The sequence below is a fragment of the Pipistrellus hanaki genome (genome assembly GCF_964339955.1).
Source record: "Pipistrellus hanaki genome assembly, chromosome: 9".
NCBI classification, from domain to species: Eukaryota; Metazoa; Chordata; class Mammalia; order Chiroptera; family Vespertilionidae; genus Pipistrellus; species Pipistrellus hanaki.
This window is the reverse complement of record NC_140511.1, coordinates 62439078-62458920: the sequence shown is the minus strand read 5'-3', so window position 1 is coordinate 62458920 and position 19843 is coordinate 62439078. Positions and strand designations below refer to the sequence as shown.

At 33.9% G+C, this 19843-nt stretch overlaps 1 protein-coding gene across 3 annotated transcripts in view; it reads right to left on the bottom strand.

The window, feature by feature from the left end:
- Positions 1-19843, bottom strand: part of ELP4 (elongator acetyltransferase complex subunit 4) — a 162098-nt gene that overhangs the window by 136846 nt on the left and 5409 nt on the right. For 2 of the 3 annotated variants that reach the window (XM_084896055.1, XM_084896057.1), the window contains exons 2-4: positions 16836-16871; positions 10392-10513; positions 275-406 (exon numbers count right to left, since the gene is read on the bottom strand). In XM_084896055.1, coding sequence (XP_084752181.1) covers positions 275-406; positions 10392-10513; positions 16836-16871 — 290 coding nt within the window. The remainder of the gene's footprint in view (positions 1-274; positions 407-10391; positions 10514-16835; positions 16872-19843) is intronic. The other variant, XM_084896056.1, reaches the window with a different exon arrangement.

Genomic DNA, 19843 nt, shown 5'->3' with positions numbered 1-19843 from the left:
TGGCTTGTAACCCTAGAATAAAAGATTCCATATGGAGACTATGGAAAAAGTGAAATAATCTATTTTGGCTTAAAAAATAAACACAATTTGCTATAATTTTATTATTAAGAAATATGTCATCTTGATCAAATACGCTATAAATGAAATATATCTAGTTATTTAAATAAACAAGTATATATTGTATTGCATTTTAACAGTTGTACAAGAGATTCCATAAAATGAAAATAAATTTATTTACAAATTTTAGAAATGCATAGTTTGTATGCTGACTTGCCTCCATCTTAGGTAACAGCTGATAACGCCAAGCTATTTTCATCTTACTGTTAAATTCTGGTGTTTCATGATTATGTACATCTTCACCAAGTTCTTTTTTATAATTATCATCAAGTAACGGTGCAGGAAGTCCCTAAGAAAACAGAATGACACATTATTGAGCATGTGTGGCAAAAAAGAAGAGAGATAATTTTCTTAAATAATGATATTAGCAATACTAGAATTTTCTAATGTATTAAAACTTGATGTCTTAAAATTGGTTCAAGCACAAAATTATAACAAATATAAAGCTAAAACAGAGAAAAGATGTAAATATAATATTAAATGTGCAGTTTATATTTTTAGCAATGAACTGGAATTTTATGAAAATATTCCAATTTTTATACTAACCAAAATCAACTGCTGGTACAACGAAAGGCTGTGCTTATATTTTAAACTTATAGACTTAAAGCAAAGTCTCAAATTAGCACTTATGTACTATATTACATGTAATTATTGTTATGTTTGCCACAAGGTAAAAATAAAGCTTGTGCGCAATCTGTTTACTGGTTTGTAATTCTAGAATTCAAAAACTCATTCACCGAAATAATGGGTGAAAAAATAACTAAGAATAAAGACATTTATTTTGCCCATATCAAATATTAGTTTTGCACCTGCAAGCTTATGTCTCTTCTTTAAAAAAATAAAAGGAGAGTTTAAAATCTGTGCTTAAATGAAGAGACAATGGATTCAAATTTTACTTGTTTTTTTGGAAGCTGACCTACAGAGTGACTACAGAAAACATAATGAAAACAATTTTTTTTAAGAAACACAAACACACACACACACACACACACACAACAACAACAACAACAACTTTTTTTGTGTGTGCGTGCGAAAAGGTACTATAGAAACAATGGAAAGAAAAAAATACATAAGTTTCTTGGAGAAGGAAAGCCATGCAATAATTGTATCTTTTCTTAGCCAGAATGGCAAAGATAATGTGAGGCTGACTTAGTAAACACGATCTTGTGCTGTATCACTGATAGTCTAAATTTCAACCTTTACTTCTCAAGGTCAGATGTATTTATCTTAGAATCAAGTCAACTAATCAGCTGGACAATGCATTCAGCATCATATATGATAGTTACTTCCTAAATGACCTCCAATTAGATTCACATTTTAATTTATGACAGCATTAGAAACCAGTTATATCATGTAAGCTCTGAATCCATTGTACCTATCGTACTATTAGTATTTTACAAAATATAAAGTAACTTCCTTTTCCGATGGAAGTAAATATTTCTAAGATGAATAGTACAATATGGCATAGTGGTTATGAGTTTGAATTCTACAACAAGATTGTTTGGGCCCAAATCTTGACTTTACTGTTTGCACTAACAGCTTTGGGTCAATAGTTATGCTGAACACCTACTGGACTTCTCTATGTCTCCATTTATTATCTAAGAATGGGGGGGGGGGGGGAGTATTTACTTCAATGCATTGTTGTAAGGAAAAAATGAATTAAAAATGTAAAATGTAGAGAATGGTGCATGCCACATATTAAGCACTCAAGAAATGTTCGATTATATGAATATATGAATTCAGTCAAATAATTGTCTTAACCAATACTCAGAGCCATACATTTTGACTGTACATACCAGTTAATAATATAAATATTTGGGTTAACATTTTTTTCCTCCCAGGGACACAATAATAACTCTGACAAAAGAATAAAGTTAAAAAACCCAACCTCTCCCACAATAATCACTAATGACGTTACCAGCATATACTTATGTGTATGCATACATAGATATGTTAGACAAATACTTCCATAAAAGGATATGATAAAATGTTATTAATAACTTTGTACTTTAATTTATAAAACAAAAATGAAGTAAAAGTAAAAGAGTTGTTGAACTGATCAATGATTCTTTGCTTCAAGGGACATTAACATATTCTCCAGTAAGTTTAGAAATGTGATTATGAAGCCTATTAAGATGTAGGAGTCACTAGGTTCCTTCTTCTTATCTTTATTGTTGAAAGTAATACATATGTCCCCTTTTTTGCCCTACTGACTCCCTCCAGCCAGCCTCTACCCCAGGCCGTCACTACCCTATTGTCTGTGTCCATGTGGCATGCATATATGCATACAAGTTCTTTGGTTGATCCTCTTCCACCCACCCACTCACCCTCCTTGGCCCTCCCTCCAAGATTATGTATTCTGTTCTGTGATTCCATGTTTCTGGATCCACTCTATTCATCAGTTTGTTTTGTTAATTAGCTTCCACATAGGAGTGAGATCATGTGATATAAAAACATATAAAAAAAGAAAACAATAACCTATTAACCAGAAATAATAACTCTGAACATCTTTAAGTACTTCCCTCCAGTTTTTACATATATTTTTAAAAAAATGCATACTAACTATTTGCACATTATAACATATACTATTTGAATTCTAAAATTATATTGTGAGCATTTCTACCTTTTTGTTTAAAGTAAGATTTTTCAATGGCTGCATGTTGAATTATATAGCTTAATTAACATTCAGTTCATCATTTCCTACTGTTGAACCTTTAGGTTGTCTGCAGTCCAAGAATAATACAATAAACATTGTTTATAATGTATCCTTTGCATCTCAAATTATTTTCTCTGAGATACATAAACATCTAGAAAATAAGAGAGAAAAATGTGAAACAATCCAGTTTCTACCACTTGGCTTTAACAAACCTCAACAACTGGCATACCTGAAAAGCAAAGCAGTAATTGCAGCAAGCACGGAGTAACACTCTTGTGTGTAAACAGGAAAATTTGTTGAAAGTCTTTAAAAGAAACAATAAGACCCTGATACCCGTCCATTTCCCCCAGAGAGTAAGGATACTCCTCCTCCCTGACTGTGCAAGAGAAATGGAGAGGTCAAGTTGTACAAACTCTGGAAGCAGGAGCACTACAGAGGGCAGGGGTGAGATATCATGTGTAAGACAAAGAACACAGAAATCTTCAGGCAGAGGGCAAGGCAGCTTCCTCTTCTCACACACAGACACAGCTGGCTCCACTGCTAACCTCTCACAAGGCCAGAAGCTCTCCTTACTGGAACAGGCAGGAGACTGGAAGATTAGAAGATTCTTCCCTGGGGAAACTGACAAAATTAAGATAAAATGCCTTTAGAGAAATTCCACTCGCTAATCCCAGCCTCTAGAACTGAGAGAAAATATATCTGTCCTTAAGTCACCCAGTCTACGGTATTTTGCTATGGCAGCTCAAGATGACCAAGGGGGATTCTAGTACCCCAAAAAATGGCTACTGCTGTAACAAATAGCTAAAAATATGAAAGTGGTTTTGGAATTGGATAATTCCAAGGGCTGGAAGAGTTTTGAGATGCAAGCTAGAAGTTAGAGAAGTTAAGGGTGATTCTGGTGAAGAAGTCTCAAATGAAAATGAGGAACATATTATTGAAAACAGGAGGAAAGTGCAAGGAACGTTTTATGGAAAATGTTATAAAGTGGCAAAGAACTGTGCTGACTTGAGTTCTAGTGTTTTGTGGGAGGTACTGCTTGGAGTGATGAAAATGGGTTTTAGCTGAGATTTGTAAACTAAGTTTTGAAGGAGTGGTATGGTTCCTCCTAAGTGCTTAGAGTAAAATGCAAAAAGAGAGAAATGAATTAATAAAGGAATTCCAGCCAAAAGGAAACAGAACTTGAATTGGAAAAATCTTAGCTTATCCATATTGCAACAAATGAAAAAGCTTGTTCTGAAGGAACTGTAAGGTTATGGCTGAACAACCATTTGATAAGGAGATCATGGGTGTGACACTTGGATTAAAGCAGCCATCTCAGCAGAATCCAGGAATAGAGATGGAATTACACTGGTACAGACACTGACAATTTAAACTAAAGGAAACACACAAGGAAGAATGAGATTAAAGAAGGCTATTGACCTTCCTGGATTTCTAAGGATCCCAAATGTGATCAGAGTTCCTTGGAGCTGCCACTCCCAAGTTTGCAAAAGAAAAAACTTAAGAGGACTTAAAAATACCTGATTTCATAAAAAGGCCAAGAGACATATGAAAACATGCTCAAAGTCACTAATCATCCAAGAGATGCAAATCAAAACAACAATGAGATACCATCTGACACCTATCAGAATGGCTATCATCAACAAATGACAAGTGCTGGCAGCTAGGATGTGGAGAAAAGGAAACCCCTGTGGAAATACAGACTGGAGCAGCCACTGTGAACAGTATGGAGTTTCCTCAAAAAAAAAATTAAAAATTGAACTCTCATTTGATCCAGTAATCCCACTTCTAGAAATATATCCCAAGAAATCAGAAACACCAATCAGAAAGGATATATGCAACCATATGTTCATAGCAGCACAATTTATAATAGTTAAGATTTGGAAACCGCCTAAGTGCCCATCAGCAGATGAGTGGATTAGAAAACTATGGTACATCTACACAATGGAATACTATGATGCTATAAAAAAGAAAGAGCTCTTACCATTCACAACAGTATGGATGGACAAGGAGAATATTATGGTAAGCAAAATAAGCCAGTCGGAGAAAGATAAATACCACATAATCTCACTCATTTGTGGAATATAATCAACAACATACACTGATGAACTAAAATAGATCCAGAGACAGAGAAGCATCAAACAGACTGTCAAACATCAGAGGAAAGGCAAGAAAGGATGTGTGTGTGTTGTGGGAGGGTGGGGGCAGAGATCAACCAAAGGACTTGTATGCATGCATATACCGTAAACATTATCAATGGACACAGACAATATGGCGTGGGAAAAGGAGACATATGTAATATTTTAAACAATAAAGAATTAAAATAATAATGATAATAATACTACTACTAATAACAATAATATAAAAATAATGGCTGATGCACAAACATCAATAATATAAAAATAATAAAAATAATATATTATAAACAATAATATAAAAATAATGCAGCCAACTGCATTCCAGGCAATGTTACCTTGGTGCCAAGGCGATTCAATAGGGAAAGAATAACACCAAATTTTCAGAAAACAACAAAGTAGAAGATCTTAATGGCTTTGGGGCACTCAAGGAGTCAGCATATTATAGCCTGTAGGTCAAAGTCAGCCAGCTACCTGTTTTTGTAAATAAAGTTTTATTGGACCACAATTATGCCCATTTGTTTATGAATTATCTATGGCTGTCTTAGTGATACAAGAGTAGAACTGAGTAGTTGTAACAGAGACCATATGGCCTGAGAAGCCAAAAGTATTTACTGTCTAGTCCTTTATAACACACTCTATTGTTGTCATATTCTTGTTTTCTAAAAGAAAAAATATCAGATTTTTGGTTATTTCCTGCAATGTGGTGCTTACAGTTTGCATATATAGGGTAGCAAGGATCAAGAATTAAAAAATAAAAAGCAGGCTTCATAAATTCTATATAGAAAATAGGTTTGGAAGTATAAAATTTCTGTACCTCTTTTAATTAATTGAATCAGGTTAGAAAAAACATAATAAAGCAACTGGCCCTACCTTCAGACAAAAAGAACTATTTATTCTACTTTAAGAAAAACCCATATGAAAATAAAATTATTACAAACTTCTAATACCAAAACATACCCCGGTATTTAAGTACATATGTATTTTTCATCAGAAACATTTATCCTTATCCATAAGACGCTACAAATATATTTGTTCTCTTTCAATTCAAGCCATTCTTTGCCTACTGCTATATTAGTTTGTGATCTTTGTTTTGGCAGATGCACAAGCAAAATCTGATTCCAACAGTTTGACCCTTCTCACTTGTTATGTTCTCTAGGGCATAATAAAACCCAAGATACAATCCCTCAGCAGTTAATGAAGCCTAACTTCCCACCCTCTTAATTACCAATGCATTATACCAACTATAGGCATCACACTCCTCTCTAAGCTATTTTACAATTGAGCAGAAGTACTACTGAGCTATTATGTAGCAACATAATCCCTGCAGCATGAGAAATCCTTCTTAAAAATAAAATCTTTTGATCCTTGCAGGTTTTGGTAACTGTATAATTAATACTACTTAAGCATTATCTATGAATCAGCAAGTATATTATATTGTGTCAGTAAGAATATTATTTTGTTGATTTTGAGGTATTTTTTTGGGGGGGAAGAGGGCTATTTATTTTCTGAAAGATACACAAATCCAAAGATATTATTGATTATCATAATGTGAATACAAAGTACACCAAATATCCAACATGAGTATCCATATATCATATATTAAAAGTATGCCTGCCCTTCACATCATCTCTAGTTAAATATTTAAAAATATATGTCATGATCTCTCTTATATGTGGAATCTAATGAACAAAACAAAATGATAAACAAAACAGATCCAGAGACATAGAAGCATGCAACAGACTGAGGATCCTCAAGGGAAGGACAGTGGGAGGGAAGAGAGCAACCAAAAAACTTACATGTGTAACTCATTGACACAGATAATAGTGGGGTGAAGGCCTGGGGAGGGGGCAGGAGTGGAAGGAAGAGAGTCAACGGGAGGAAAAAGGGGATATTTACAATACTTTCAACAATAAAGATACATTTAATTTGAAAAAACGTATATGGGGGAAAGGCGACTTAAAATTGTTAAAACGTGGGGAAATGTAGATGACAGGGAAATCCAGGGTATAGGTGATGCTACATAAAGACATTTTTAAAAGTCATACATTAAAAAAAAGTCATATATTTTGAGTAAACTAAATTATCCACAAATTCACTGGTATTAGCAGGTTTGGTTGGTGAGATCATGTGCAATGATCTTTAGTAAATGTTTGCTGTATAAGAGTGTTCAGTAACTGGTTTTTAACAAAATATGATATATGAAAATCTATATTAAATAAACAGGTTATGCAATAATTATTTGAGTTATAAAAGAATTCTTATCTTGGCATAGGATTCTTACAAAATTCCTTTAAGTATTAATTGACTTTATTGAATAAAAATTAATTTATAAAAACCTGATATAACTAAAATATTTCTAAATATAATTATACTAGGACAGTGATAATAATCTAATAATTATTAAGTTCAGTTAATAAAATTTTTACATTGTTGGAAAATATATATTCTAATGTTTCAGAAATATTTACTGTCAAAGAAATCTCAATTAGGAATCAAATTAGGCATTTATCTTCATTTAAGAGATCCTGATCAGTTAAACCCCTGGCTTAGGAATACACAAGCGACTGATTTTGTCTGATGTCATATTCTTTTATTTTTCCAGAATAAATCCAGCTTATGGAAAATGTCACAAATAAAAATTCTTAGAGTATTGTGTGATGCTATATGAATTGGATATACCTTTATTTTTATTAAATTTAAATATTACATCCTGTAGTAACATTAGGTGTCAATAGAACAAAACTGATTCTTTCTGCTCATTGAGTCCTGAATAAAAGCATAAAATCTATTTTCTTTAATTCTATAGCACTCTGTATATTGTAATCTGTTTTAAGAATATAAAGGTAAGAAGTTTCAATTCATAGTCTCAACTTTATTTTCTACTTCCAATTCATCTTCAGTTTAATACTCTCTACCTTGTTTCTAAAACCTAGCACTGTTTTTTAGATATACACAAACATAAATAACAGAACTGAAGTAAGACTATTTTACAAAAATAGCATATTTCAAATGCTTCTGAGTTCATTACTATTCCAGAATATTAAAAGATTGATGTGGTGAGCTAAGGCCACTTTCTGCAACTGCAGAAATTTTCAGGAAAGAAAGACTGGCCAATGAGGAATCATGCCAACACTAGTTGGAGAAGTGGCCCTGCCTTCTTTGGGGCTGTCACACCGTAAAGTTATCCTTCTGTACTGTCTGCTTCATCTATGACCCTTGACGGTGTCCTGCCTTCTTCTTTTCATGGTATCCTTTAATATCTCATTTACGGGGATAATATATGAATTTGGGAGCTGATGAAAAACTATTTCTTTTTACTTCTAATGATCTGGTTTTCAGAATTTCAAGTCATGTATCATCCCCAAAAGGATCGAATGTTTTCTTGTAACTACTTTTTTTTTTTTTTTGTAAAAGTATTCAGAAGAAAAATGAACTCTACTTCTAATATTCCCAATTCTGGCCTTTGTGGCTTATATTCAAAGAATGAAAAAGTGCTATATAATAGTGCTAAGATTTTAACATTTCTTTTGAGCATAACAATAACCATCAAGTACAGCAATTCATTTTTTTATGAGCTCGAAATAAAATTTTTGAAAGCATGTGTGAGATTTAGAAAGCAAACCTTCCAGATATTTTAAATTTGGAACTCTGGAATGAGGTAGCTGGGGTATTATCCCTATCTTAATATGAAAGGTTAAGTGACTTGCACAAAATCCTGCCAGTAGTTAAGCAGCAACAGAGAAATTAAAATCTAAGCCCAGATCCCACATATATTTCACCTTCTTGAGGATAAATATACAGAATATGGAATTTTTACTACATGACTTAGGTTACCTTTCTGCATGCAAAAGCCCCCCTTTTTTGTTGTTGGCTGATGCACAAACATCAAATACAAATGTGTGTTTATTTTAATGTTATATCAGAGATGGTTTTCACAAGCTAGTGACAGAGAGTTGAGTTTATTTTCCTTTATACTTTTATCTTAACTTTCATTCCTGCTGGGAAATAAGGCACATGCCCTCTTTTAAAAGCTGTCTAAAAATGTAGGTCGCTGGAAGTAGTATTGAGCCTTTGCATGTTTCTTCATAGTCTTTTTAGATTGCCAAAGAAGCTCTAATTGAAGCTGCCAGAGGATAATTTAGAATTTTAAATAAGATCTCAGGAGTAGCAAGGGGATGGGGGGTGGGAGGTGAGGGCGGGTGGAAGAGGGAAACCCTGGGGTCAAACAGCAAATTTTCAACTCAGCTGGCACTTCAGACTTATAAGCATTGAAAAGCGTATGTTCTGATAATTTGCTGAACAAATAAATTATTGACAAATAAATGAAGGGAACATAACACCGATTACAACTCTGCCTTCAAAGGGTTGTCTAATATTTGTTCTTATACTGTGGATAAAAGGTATAGAGTAACAAATAATTTTGATAGGAAATACAAGAAATATTATACAGGCTAAAGAGTAAAAATGCATGGGAAAATGTGTTATGTTATTGAACATGCAACAAAGCTTGCAAAGTAGAAGGACCAGAATTATTTTTTATTGTTTTAACATGATGTATTAAAATTATAACTTCGTGAGTATAATAATAACAGAAAAAGTTAAAAGATATATCTGGCCAACCAAGGAGTGTTTCTTTAACTTCATTCTTACAGCTATTTCAATTTCGGGGAGAACACAAAAAGCAAGATAGATGTGAGATATTTTTGTATTCTATTTACTCAGAAAGACCAGAATGTATTTTAATGTACTAAGAGCAAACAAGTGACCACTCCCCTGATTCAGGATTCTAATTTTTGTTCCATGATCAGAAAATTGAAGATGAAGAGCAAACACAGACTTAATCTTGACACCAAATTAATAGAAGGAAAAGAAACCCTTTTAATAGAAATTAAGACTTTACATTGTTTATCAAATAATACTGCTACATCTAATTCTAAATCAACTGGTATCTCTGATCTCATTTATAATCAAAGACTCTAATAAAGCAAAAGATATGTGGTACAATGAATAAGATCTTAACAAATGAGTTCAGTATTTGAGTAAAAGGTTTTTATTTTGGGATATAAAAGAATGCTTTCAATATTATTAAGATAGAATTTTAATTTTTACTTAATATGATATGGTTCATTTTAAATGAATTGTTACTTATTCCATGACTTACGGGTGGCAGGCTTTATCTCCAGGACGGGGGATGCAGGAGGCAGCCAAACAATGTTCTGCTTTCACATCACTGTTTTTCTCTCTCAAACTCAATAAACAATTCTTCCAAAAAGAGGAAACTATCTGCTTAAATAAATTTGATTCTTTTAAGGAAAAAAAAATGCATGTAGGGTCCCATTAGTGCATATACAAACAATTTACATTTGTACAAACATATTATCCTACACACACACACACACACACACACACACACACACACAATATGTTTTCATAAAATATTCAAGATGCAATGTTGAATATATAGAATACAATCTAATCTATACCTGTAATATGTCAGCAGGGTCTTCTTTTGCAGATGCGACCAACAAAGTATGCCCAGTGACGATTCCTTCTGCCAGGAAATACTTGAAGAGCAAAGGAGAGTAAGTATTATATTTATCCTCTTCTGTAAAAAAAGAAAAAAAATAATATAGTCAGAATCCTACCATATACCACAAACAATCCGGTGTTTTTATATTTTTTCTCCTTAAAACAATTATAGGAGGTAGGGCAATAATCATGTTTTCCTAAGGTACAGTTAGATAGGCTAAGAGACTTATTTTGAAGTTGATACTCTTAATAGAGTCTTCTTGACTTTTAAAAAAAATCATTCTTCATCTATTGTAGCCACAAAATTTAGAGGGTTATTATATGCATGTGAGATTTGCAAATTTGCTGCTCCTTTTAAAGGTATGCTTTTCCTAATCTGAGAGCATAATTTTGTACTATAAAAAGCTGAAGTCTATTGACTTGTGGTGTCAGAGAACAGAACGAAGGCTGAGGATTATAGAAAGTGTGAGCCCAAAATCTGAATGTGTATTTTGAACAAATATTTGGCTATTGAGTAAACTTTGTGATTCCAAGGACCATTCTTGTGTGACCAGGTTGAAAAATCAACATTGAAAGGTGAAAAAACTAGATAAAGATATTATTGGCTGCATAATATACTAAAATGAGTAATAATTTAAGCCCAGGCAAGCTAACTACCCATTAAAACAAACAAACAAACAAAAAAAAACAAAAAAAAAAACTAGTAATCTTCAGAATAACATAATAAAATTCAGAATCATTACAATGTTATTATTTATAATATACAAGTTTCAACCAAAAATTACTGAATATGAACCGGACTAATGAAAACACACTCCAAAGAAACTGATTCCAAATGGGCTCAAAAGTTGAATTTAAAAGAATAAGACTTCAGCCCTGGCTGGTGTTCTTGGTGGTTAGAGTGTCAGCCTGCACACCGAAAGGTTCACAGGTTTGATTCCAGTCAAGGGTATTTACCTGGCTCCAGCCAGGGCACATGCAGGAGGCAACCAAATGATATCTCTCTCTCCCTCTCTCTCTCTCTTTCTTTTTCATCCCCCTCCCCGCTCCCACTCTATAAAAAGCAATGGGAAAAATACCCTAGGGTAAGGATTAACAACAAAAAAAAACCCTTCAAAACAGCTATTATAAATATGTTCAAAGAATTAAAGAAAAATGTATACAAAGTATTAAAAATGTATGGTATCAACAAGTAAACAGGAAAAAAATCAACAGAGAAATGAAAACTATAAAAATAAAGTAGAAAATTTTTACCTTAAAATTATGATTCTTTAAGTAAAAAATTTACTTGGTGATCTCATGAATAGATTAAAGATAGAAGGGGAAAAAAAACACATGAAGGTAGATCAGCAGAAATTATGCAATCTGAAGAACATAGAAAAGAAAATTAAACAGAACTTGAGACATGTGGAACAATATAGAGAAGTCCAACCAGTATTTAATTGGAGTCCTAGACACTGAGACAGAAAGAAGCAGAAACAATATTTAAAGAAGTGATGACCAAAATATGACCAAAACTTCCCCAAATTTGATGAAAATATTCAGTTACAGATCCAAGAAGCACAGGAAACCTCTACTGGGATAAATGCAAAGAAACCAAATCTAAGTATGTCATAATCTTGGAAGCAGAAGGGGAAAATAATATGATATACAGGGGTACAACAATACAATTAACAACTGATTTGTCATCAGAAACAATGAAGGCTAGAAGAAATGGTAATTATATATTTGAAGACTTGAAAAACAAACCCAACTTAATCTTGACACCAAATCTTGACACTAGCTACCTTATTCCAGTTGTAAATTCACAAAATGTAATAAAAAATTGAGGTCAATCCTGGCCAGGTGACTTGGTGTGAACATCATCCCATACGCCAAAAGACTGTGTTTAATTCCCAGTCAGGGAACATACCTAGGCTGCAGGTTTAATTTCTAGTCAGAGCGCAAATGGGAGGCAGCCCATCCATGTTTCTCTCACATTGATGTTTCTTTCTCTCTCCCTTTCTCCCTTCCTCTCTCTAAACATATCCTCAGGTAAGAATTAACAAAAAATTGAGGTGAAAACTTGAGGCAATTCATCGACAGCTGACTTGAACTATAGATCATTAAAAGATAAAGGACAATGACACAACATGGTAACTCACATTTATAGGAAGGAAAAAAGAATACAAATTGATGACAAATATATGGGAAATTATAAAACACTGTGATTGTGTATTATGTGTTTATACACAGTTATGTATGTGGACAAACTATTTTTACTTTGAATTTCATAAAAAATACAACTGTTTAAAGAAAAATTGACAGAACTAAGAAAATATAAACATAAATTATATTTGGAGATTTTATTATACACAGTATAATAAAATCTCCAAATATAATTTATGTTTATATTTTATTTTATATTTATGTTTAGTAATTGATAAAATTGAAGAAAAAATTATTAAAAAAATAGAAAATCTGAACAATTTCATAAACTGCCTTAATTTAATTACATCATACAGTTCTAGAATACAATCTACAAAATGTTCAGAGGAACAGCTAGCTAATTCCCTCAAACCCTTCCAGACCCAGATTAGGTAATTCCATTTTTGGAAAAGCCTTTCTCAAGGCTGAGATGAGATGATCACATGCTTTAGAAAGCATCTTGTTAACTCCTATTACAGCCTTTAATACACATTATTGAAATTTCCCCACCAAGCCACAAGATCCTCATGGCAGAGAACACTTCTCAATGGTACAACCCTAGAATTGGACACATAGTGTATATCTAGTAAATATTTGTAGAATTAATTAAGGGAAACAAACAACAAATAAAAATCCACCTGTCTTATAAATCAGCTAGATCTAGTATTATAGTTTGCTGAAAGCACACCCTATCATAACTCCCTCCCTCTCTCTCTCTCTCTCTCTAATAGTTAGCAACTCTATTTTTTCAAAGACTCCTTTGAGGCACAAAAAAACTAACAGGAGGAACATCACCTATTTAGGGATTTGCAAAAACACGATGCTCTTCATGCTCTTCAAACTGAAAATTACCGATTTTGTGAAACAAATTTTGAAGTTGTCCAATAAGCATTTAATTAATCTATTTAGTGAATCCCCTTAACACTGAGCAAGTAAAAATGATAATGATGTGACAGAACTGCCAAAAAAGCAAATGTGGTCCTAGCCAGAATTAATAGTCTAATTCCTAGGTTGAGAGAGCTGATTGTCCTCATCTATTTTAGTAGTCAACCAGACTGACAATAATATATTTCACTTGGTATTAACATAAACTAAAATATCTTCAGAATGGTGTGAATATTATGGTCAAGGGATCTGAAAGCATGAGAAATGAGATATTTAGCTTGAAGAAAAAGAGATCTAAGGGTTACAATTGTCCTTAAATATTTGACAGGCTGTCATATGGAAATGGAATTAAACTTGTTCATTAGGTCAAGGGATAGATGAAGCCAGAGGATGGGAAGAAGAGGAGAGTCAATTTTTCCTTATATCAAAGTCCAAATGAGCTGCTCCTATCATTTCATTGAATACCTATTAAAATGTTATTCACAATATACAACAATGACTTTCTAATTATCCATTTTCCTTACACTTTTAAATTTTTATCTTATTTCATTTGTTTATTGCAGGTATTGCTGTGGACAATTTTTCCTGGTTAAGACACTTCTTGCTCTGTTTAGCTATTTCATTTATTTATTTATTTATTTATTTATTTATTTATTTAATTTTTATTGATTTCAGAGAGGAAGAGAGAGAGATAGAAACATCAATGATAAGAGAGAATCATTGATCAGTTGCCTCCTGCATGCCCCTACTGGGGATCAAGCCTGCAACCCAAACATATGTCCTTGACTGGAATCGAACCTGGGACCCTTCATTCTCAGGCCAATGCTCTATCCACTGAGCCAAACCAGCTAGGGCAATGGTTGGCAAACTCATTAGTCAACAGTGGCAAATATCAACAGTACAACAATTGAAATTTCTTTTGAGAGCCAAACTTTTTAAACTTAAACTTCTTCTTTTTTTTTCCTAAATATATTTTATTGATTTTATACAGAGAGGAAGGGAGAGAGATAGAAAGTTAGAAACATCGATGAGAGAGTGTCATCCATCAGCTGCCTCTTGCACACCCACTACTGGGGATATGCCCGCAACCAAGGTACGTGCCCTTGACCGGAATCGAACTTGGGACTCTTCAGTCCCCAAGCCGACGCTCTATCCATTGAGCCACACCAGTCCCGGCATAAACTTAAACTTCTTCTAACGCAACTTCTTCAAAGTAGATATTTTGTGGAAGAGCCACACTCAAAGGGCCAAAGAGCCGCATGTGTCTCACGAGACAACCACAGAGCTAAGGCCTGTTTCGCTATTTCTTTAGCCATTCTTTATATATGTAAACAGTTTATATAGAGCTCTCAATTCCTTAGTATATAAATATGAAGTGTCTTTATTCATTCTTTCCAGTTACCACTTTCCATTATGCTATGAAAATCTTTTCTCATCTCTTAATGATACCTAGAGCTGATTCCTTGATTTTCTCACCACCAGTTTCAGTTATTAAAACTTGGAACAGTTGCCCTGGTCGGTGTGACTCAGTTGGTTGGGCATCATCTGTACACTGAAAGGTTGGTTGTTCAATTCCTGGTCAGGGCACTTGCCTGGGATTCAGGTTTATTTCCTGGTAGGGAGCCAGGAGGAGGCAGCTAAGCAATGTTTACATATGTATGCAAAGCTTATATACAAGATTTTCACAATAGCATTGTTAGTAATAGAAAAAAAAGGAATTAACCTAAATGATTTAAAAAATTATAGCATATCCATAGTACAATGAAATCCTATGCTGTTAAGAAAAATAAAGTATATCTATATGAATGCACAAGGACTTTTCTCTAAGATGTATTAAATGGAAAAGGCAAAGGTGCTAAATGCTCCCAAGTATATTTCTTATGTAGAAATATTTGAATGGGCAGTATTATCTCTGGGTATGGGGACTGAGGAACAGGAAGGACAACTTATTTTTTTCTATATATCCTTTTGTATGTTATGTACCTATTTATTTATATAAAAACTGTAAATATTTTTTCCATAAAGTCCTTCAAGTATTTTTTTATGTACAATAAAGATAAATTTTAAAAAATTGGACACATGTCATCATTTCTAGAATTCTAGTACAGGTCATTATAAATGTGGATTATTGTATTCCATTCTGGAGTCAGCTGAAGAGACAATGCTGAACTAGGGGTGACAAGAAAAAAACCAGGATAAAAAGCAAGATACATAAAAACTAATTTAATAAACTATGTCTATTTAGTTTGGATAAGATTTTAGGTGTTAAAACAGTTATTTTCAAATACTTTAAGAGTGTCATGTGAAAGAGTAGATAAGTTCTGTATTATTAATATAGAGGGCAAAACTAGGAACAAAAATCAGTTATAAGTAGATAGAGTAAACATTAAGAAAAGGAATTTTCTAATAAATCATTGTATTTTCAACAACAAACATTGCTTTGTGAAGTAGTGAGTTCTTTTTAACTAGATAATCTGTACTCAAATGGGTTTGATATCTGTCAAGGATTATGGAAAAGTGATTGGTGGCTAGATGGGAGCTTTGATGTAACTGCCAAGGTTTATTTCAATTCCACGGTTCTCCAATCTAAACTAAAAAAAGTAAGGGAAATGATATTATGAATGTATATTTAAATAAGATCCACTGTACTTTTTTTAAAAAATATATATATTTTATTGATTTTTACAGAGAGGAAGAAAGAGGGATAGAAAGCTAGAAACGTCGAAGAGAGAGAAACATCGACCAGCTGCCTCTTGCACACCCTCTACTGGAGATGTGCCCACAGCCAAGGTGCATGCCCTTGAACGGAATCGAACCCAGGACCCTTTAGTCCGCAGGCCGATGCTCTATCCACTGAGCCAAACTGGTTTCGGCTCTACTGTACTTTTAAAGATAAACAAAAATATGATTTATCAGTTTGTTACTTTCAATAATCTTTCAATAAGAAAACAATAATGACACAAATCTGAGATATATACAATGAACTTGTTAGCACATCAACTTTTTAAATAAATTACTCAATAATCTTACTCTTAACTATGAGATTCTCCAAAAAAATCAATTGGCATTAATTTTAGTCTTCTTCTTTTTTAATGAAGGACAGTGCTCTGTGAACATTTCTAAGAGCTACGTTATCAGATATGCTTGCCTAATTTATTTCAAGTTCAGATCAAAGTTTGAATTTAAATTAGAACTTAAGACAATTTTTCTTTAATATTCCTTAATTCCTGCAGTTAAATATTTAATTTCAGAATAAGAAAACCCATATAATCATTATGCACAATAGATAATTGACCAGAAAGTAGAAATATGTATGCTATACTAACCAATAAGAAGAGCTGTTCCAACAGCCAAACCTCCACCTGGAAATAAAACAAAATAAGAAAATTAATCTACGTTTTCACATTACTTTTAGCATACAAGTTAGACTTTACCAAGGACAGATTTCCAATAACTTTAAAATTGCTGTTGAAAACAACATTTTAATCACTTTTGCAATACTTTGCTTAAGGTGCTATTATGAAATAATTACATACTATATGTAATTACACACTACACATTACAATTAATTTCACAGTATACCGTACCATCCTCCATTTTCTTGATAGGGCCATGCTGCATTCAACATAACAGTGGTTAAGCATTTCAATAATGTTATATTTAGCACTTGTTAATAAATTAACTCAATAACCAAGACCTAAATGTGCACAGTAACTTAACTACCAAAGAAAAGAAATTTCACTTTAATATTTATCTTCATATTTAATAATTCTTGGAGAAAAAATTCTGATAATTAAAACAGATTCTTTTTTCATTATGAATAATATACACAAAGTCTGGACATTCTGTAAATATATTTAGGGTTTAAAATAAATATTTTATTTGCCATTTCAAACAAAAAAGTCACAATCACAAAATAAAATTTCAATATAACTAGAAAATGTTAAGTATCTGAATTAGGATAATATGATGATGAACATATAACTCAAATAAGATTAATAAAAAATCAATTTAAAATCAAGTTTTAGGAAACTAGAACTAAACTAAAAAATAGAACATTCAATTACTATTTTTGTTATCAAAACAGTTGTAAAGTATTACTTGTAATTAATGTTGCAAACACAAGGTTACTTAAAAATAAAAATATGGCATGTACTTAAAGTATAATTTAAAAAGAAACTTCTCAGGGGTTAGGGGAGGTAGAAGAGAGTATCCTATATAATAAAAGGCTAATGTGCAAATTGACAGAACAGTGGAATGGCTGGTCCTTATGGGGTTCACTGATCACCAGGGGGCAGATCCTCAATGCAGGAGCTGCCCCCTGGTGGTCAGTGTGCTCCCATAGGGGGAGCGGCTCTCAACTAGAGAAGCCAGGCTCATAGCTGGCAAGCACAAGGATGGTGGGAGCCTCTCTCGCCTCTGCAGCAATGCTAAAAACCCCTTGAGGGATGTCCGACTGCTGACTTGGGCCTGCCTCAACAGGGCGCAGGCTGGGCTGAGGGAACCCACCCCCCCCCCCCGCCCCATAAGTGCACGAATGTCATGCATCGGCCTCTAGTAGATAAATGGTGATGCAAGAAGACTTGATTTGGGGTGGGGAACACACAATAGAACATATCGATGACGTATACCTAAAGTCTATATCATTTTTTAAACCAATTATCATCCCAATAAATTTGGTAAAAAGGTAAAAAATAACAACACACAAAATAAAATGTGTTTTGGGGTCACTCAAATCTAGTGGGCTAGTCTTAAGTGGGTACTATAAAAAGACAGTTGCCTTTCTTTCCTTAACCAATATCTCATAGGAAGGATTTAAATTTATCTCAACTTTCCTGTTGAGATAAATTTACATTCACATCTTCTCAAGTTAGGAATTTATACAAAAGTTCCAGGCTTCATGTAAAGAAATTCTTAGAGAATTAAAGATATTTTGTGAATGTTATTCACAGTGAGATGATAAGAGCAGATCAAGGAATAGTTTCCCAATTAAATGAAGTGATATGTAGCTCACGTTTCTGGCTCAGAGAGGTACTCGTAAGAGCTACCCTTGCCATTCTGGCTATTATTTTCTGATTAGAACAAATCACTGAAAATACATTGTTGCTTTATAAAAGACTAGGAGCCTAGCATGCGATTTGAAATCGCACAGCGCTGCCTACCCTCCAGTTGCTGGTCCTGCCCTGCCTCACTCCCCGAGCCCTGCAGCAGCTGGGGTCACTGCTGGTCTGGCCCTGCCTCCCTCTCTGGCCCTTGGAGCAGCTGCAGTCGCTGCTGATCAGGCCCACCTCTAGCACAGGGAGGTGAAGGGCCCTACCCCACCCCCAACACTGCACCCACAACCTCCTCCTGTTCAGTTGGCCCGTTATGACATCCCAGTTAATTAGCATATTTCTCTATTATATACACTGAGTGGCCAGATTATTATGATCTCTGAACACATAATAATCTGGCCACTCAGTGTATATCCTATATAATAAAAGGCTAATATGCAAATTGTCCCCTGGACCAGGAGTACAACCAGCAGGCCGGCCAGCCAACTAACTGCCCATGTCCCCTCCCCCCTGGCCAGGCTGGCCAAAACCCACCCATGCACGAATTCATGCACCAGGCCTCAAAATACAAATATTTTGAGTGGCCAGATTATTATGATGTCTGAAAGCATAATAATCTGGCCACTCAGTGTAGACTGACCACAGAGTTGGGATTTTAAAATAAGGTTTTTCCATGTATAAGAACTGCATTGTGGGTAGGTAGAAAGAAGCAGAGGACTTACTAGTCAGAGGCTGGGGGCCACTATTTCCTGGTCCCTTGACATATCAAGATTTGCAAGATTTCCCTTTTACTTTTTTTTTTAAAATATATTTTTATTGATTTTGTACAGAGAGGAAGGGAGAGAGAGAGTTAGAAACATTGATGAGAGAGAGCATTGATCAGCTGCCTCTTGCACACCCCCTACTGGGGATATGCCCGCAACCAAGATACATGCCCTTGACCGGAATCGAACTCGGGACCCTTCAGTCCCCAAGCCGACGCTCTATCCACTGAGCCAAACTGGTCTCGGCAAGATTTCCCTTTTACATAAGTACACTGAGTGGCCAGATTATTATGCGTTCAGAAATCATAATAATCTGGCCACTCAGTGTAGATTATATATATAGATGATCACCATAACAGTAAATGACTATGCTATGGAGGTAATTTTCTATAAGAAGATACAAGCTACTGTTCCTGATAATTCAAAAACACCCCTCATTTAAAAAATCTCATGTACATTAAAATTATAATCTTTGGAAAGTTCAGCATTACTTAAAATACCACAGAATGGGGACAT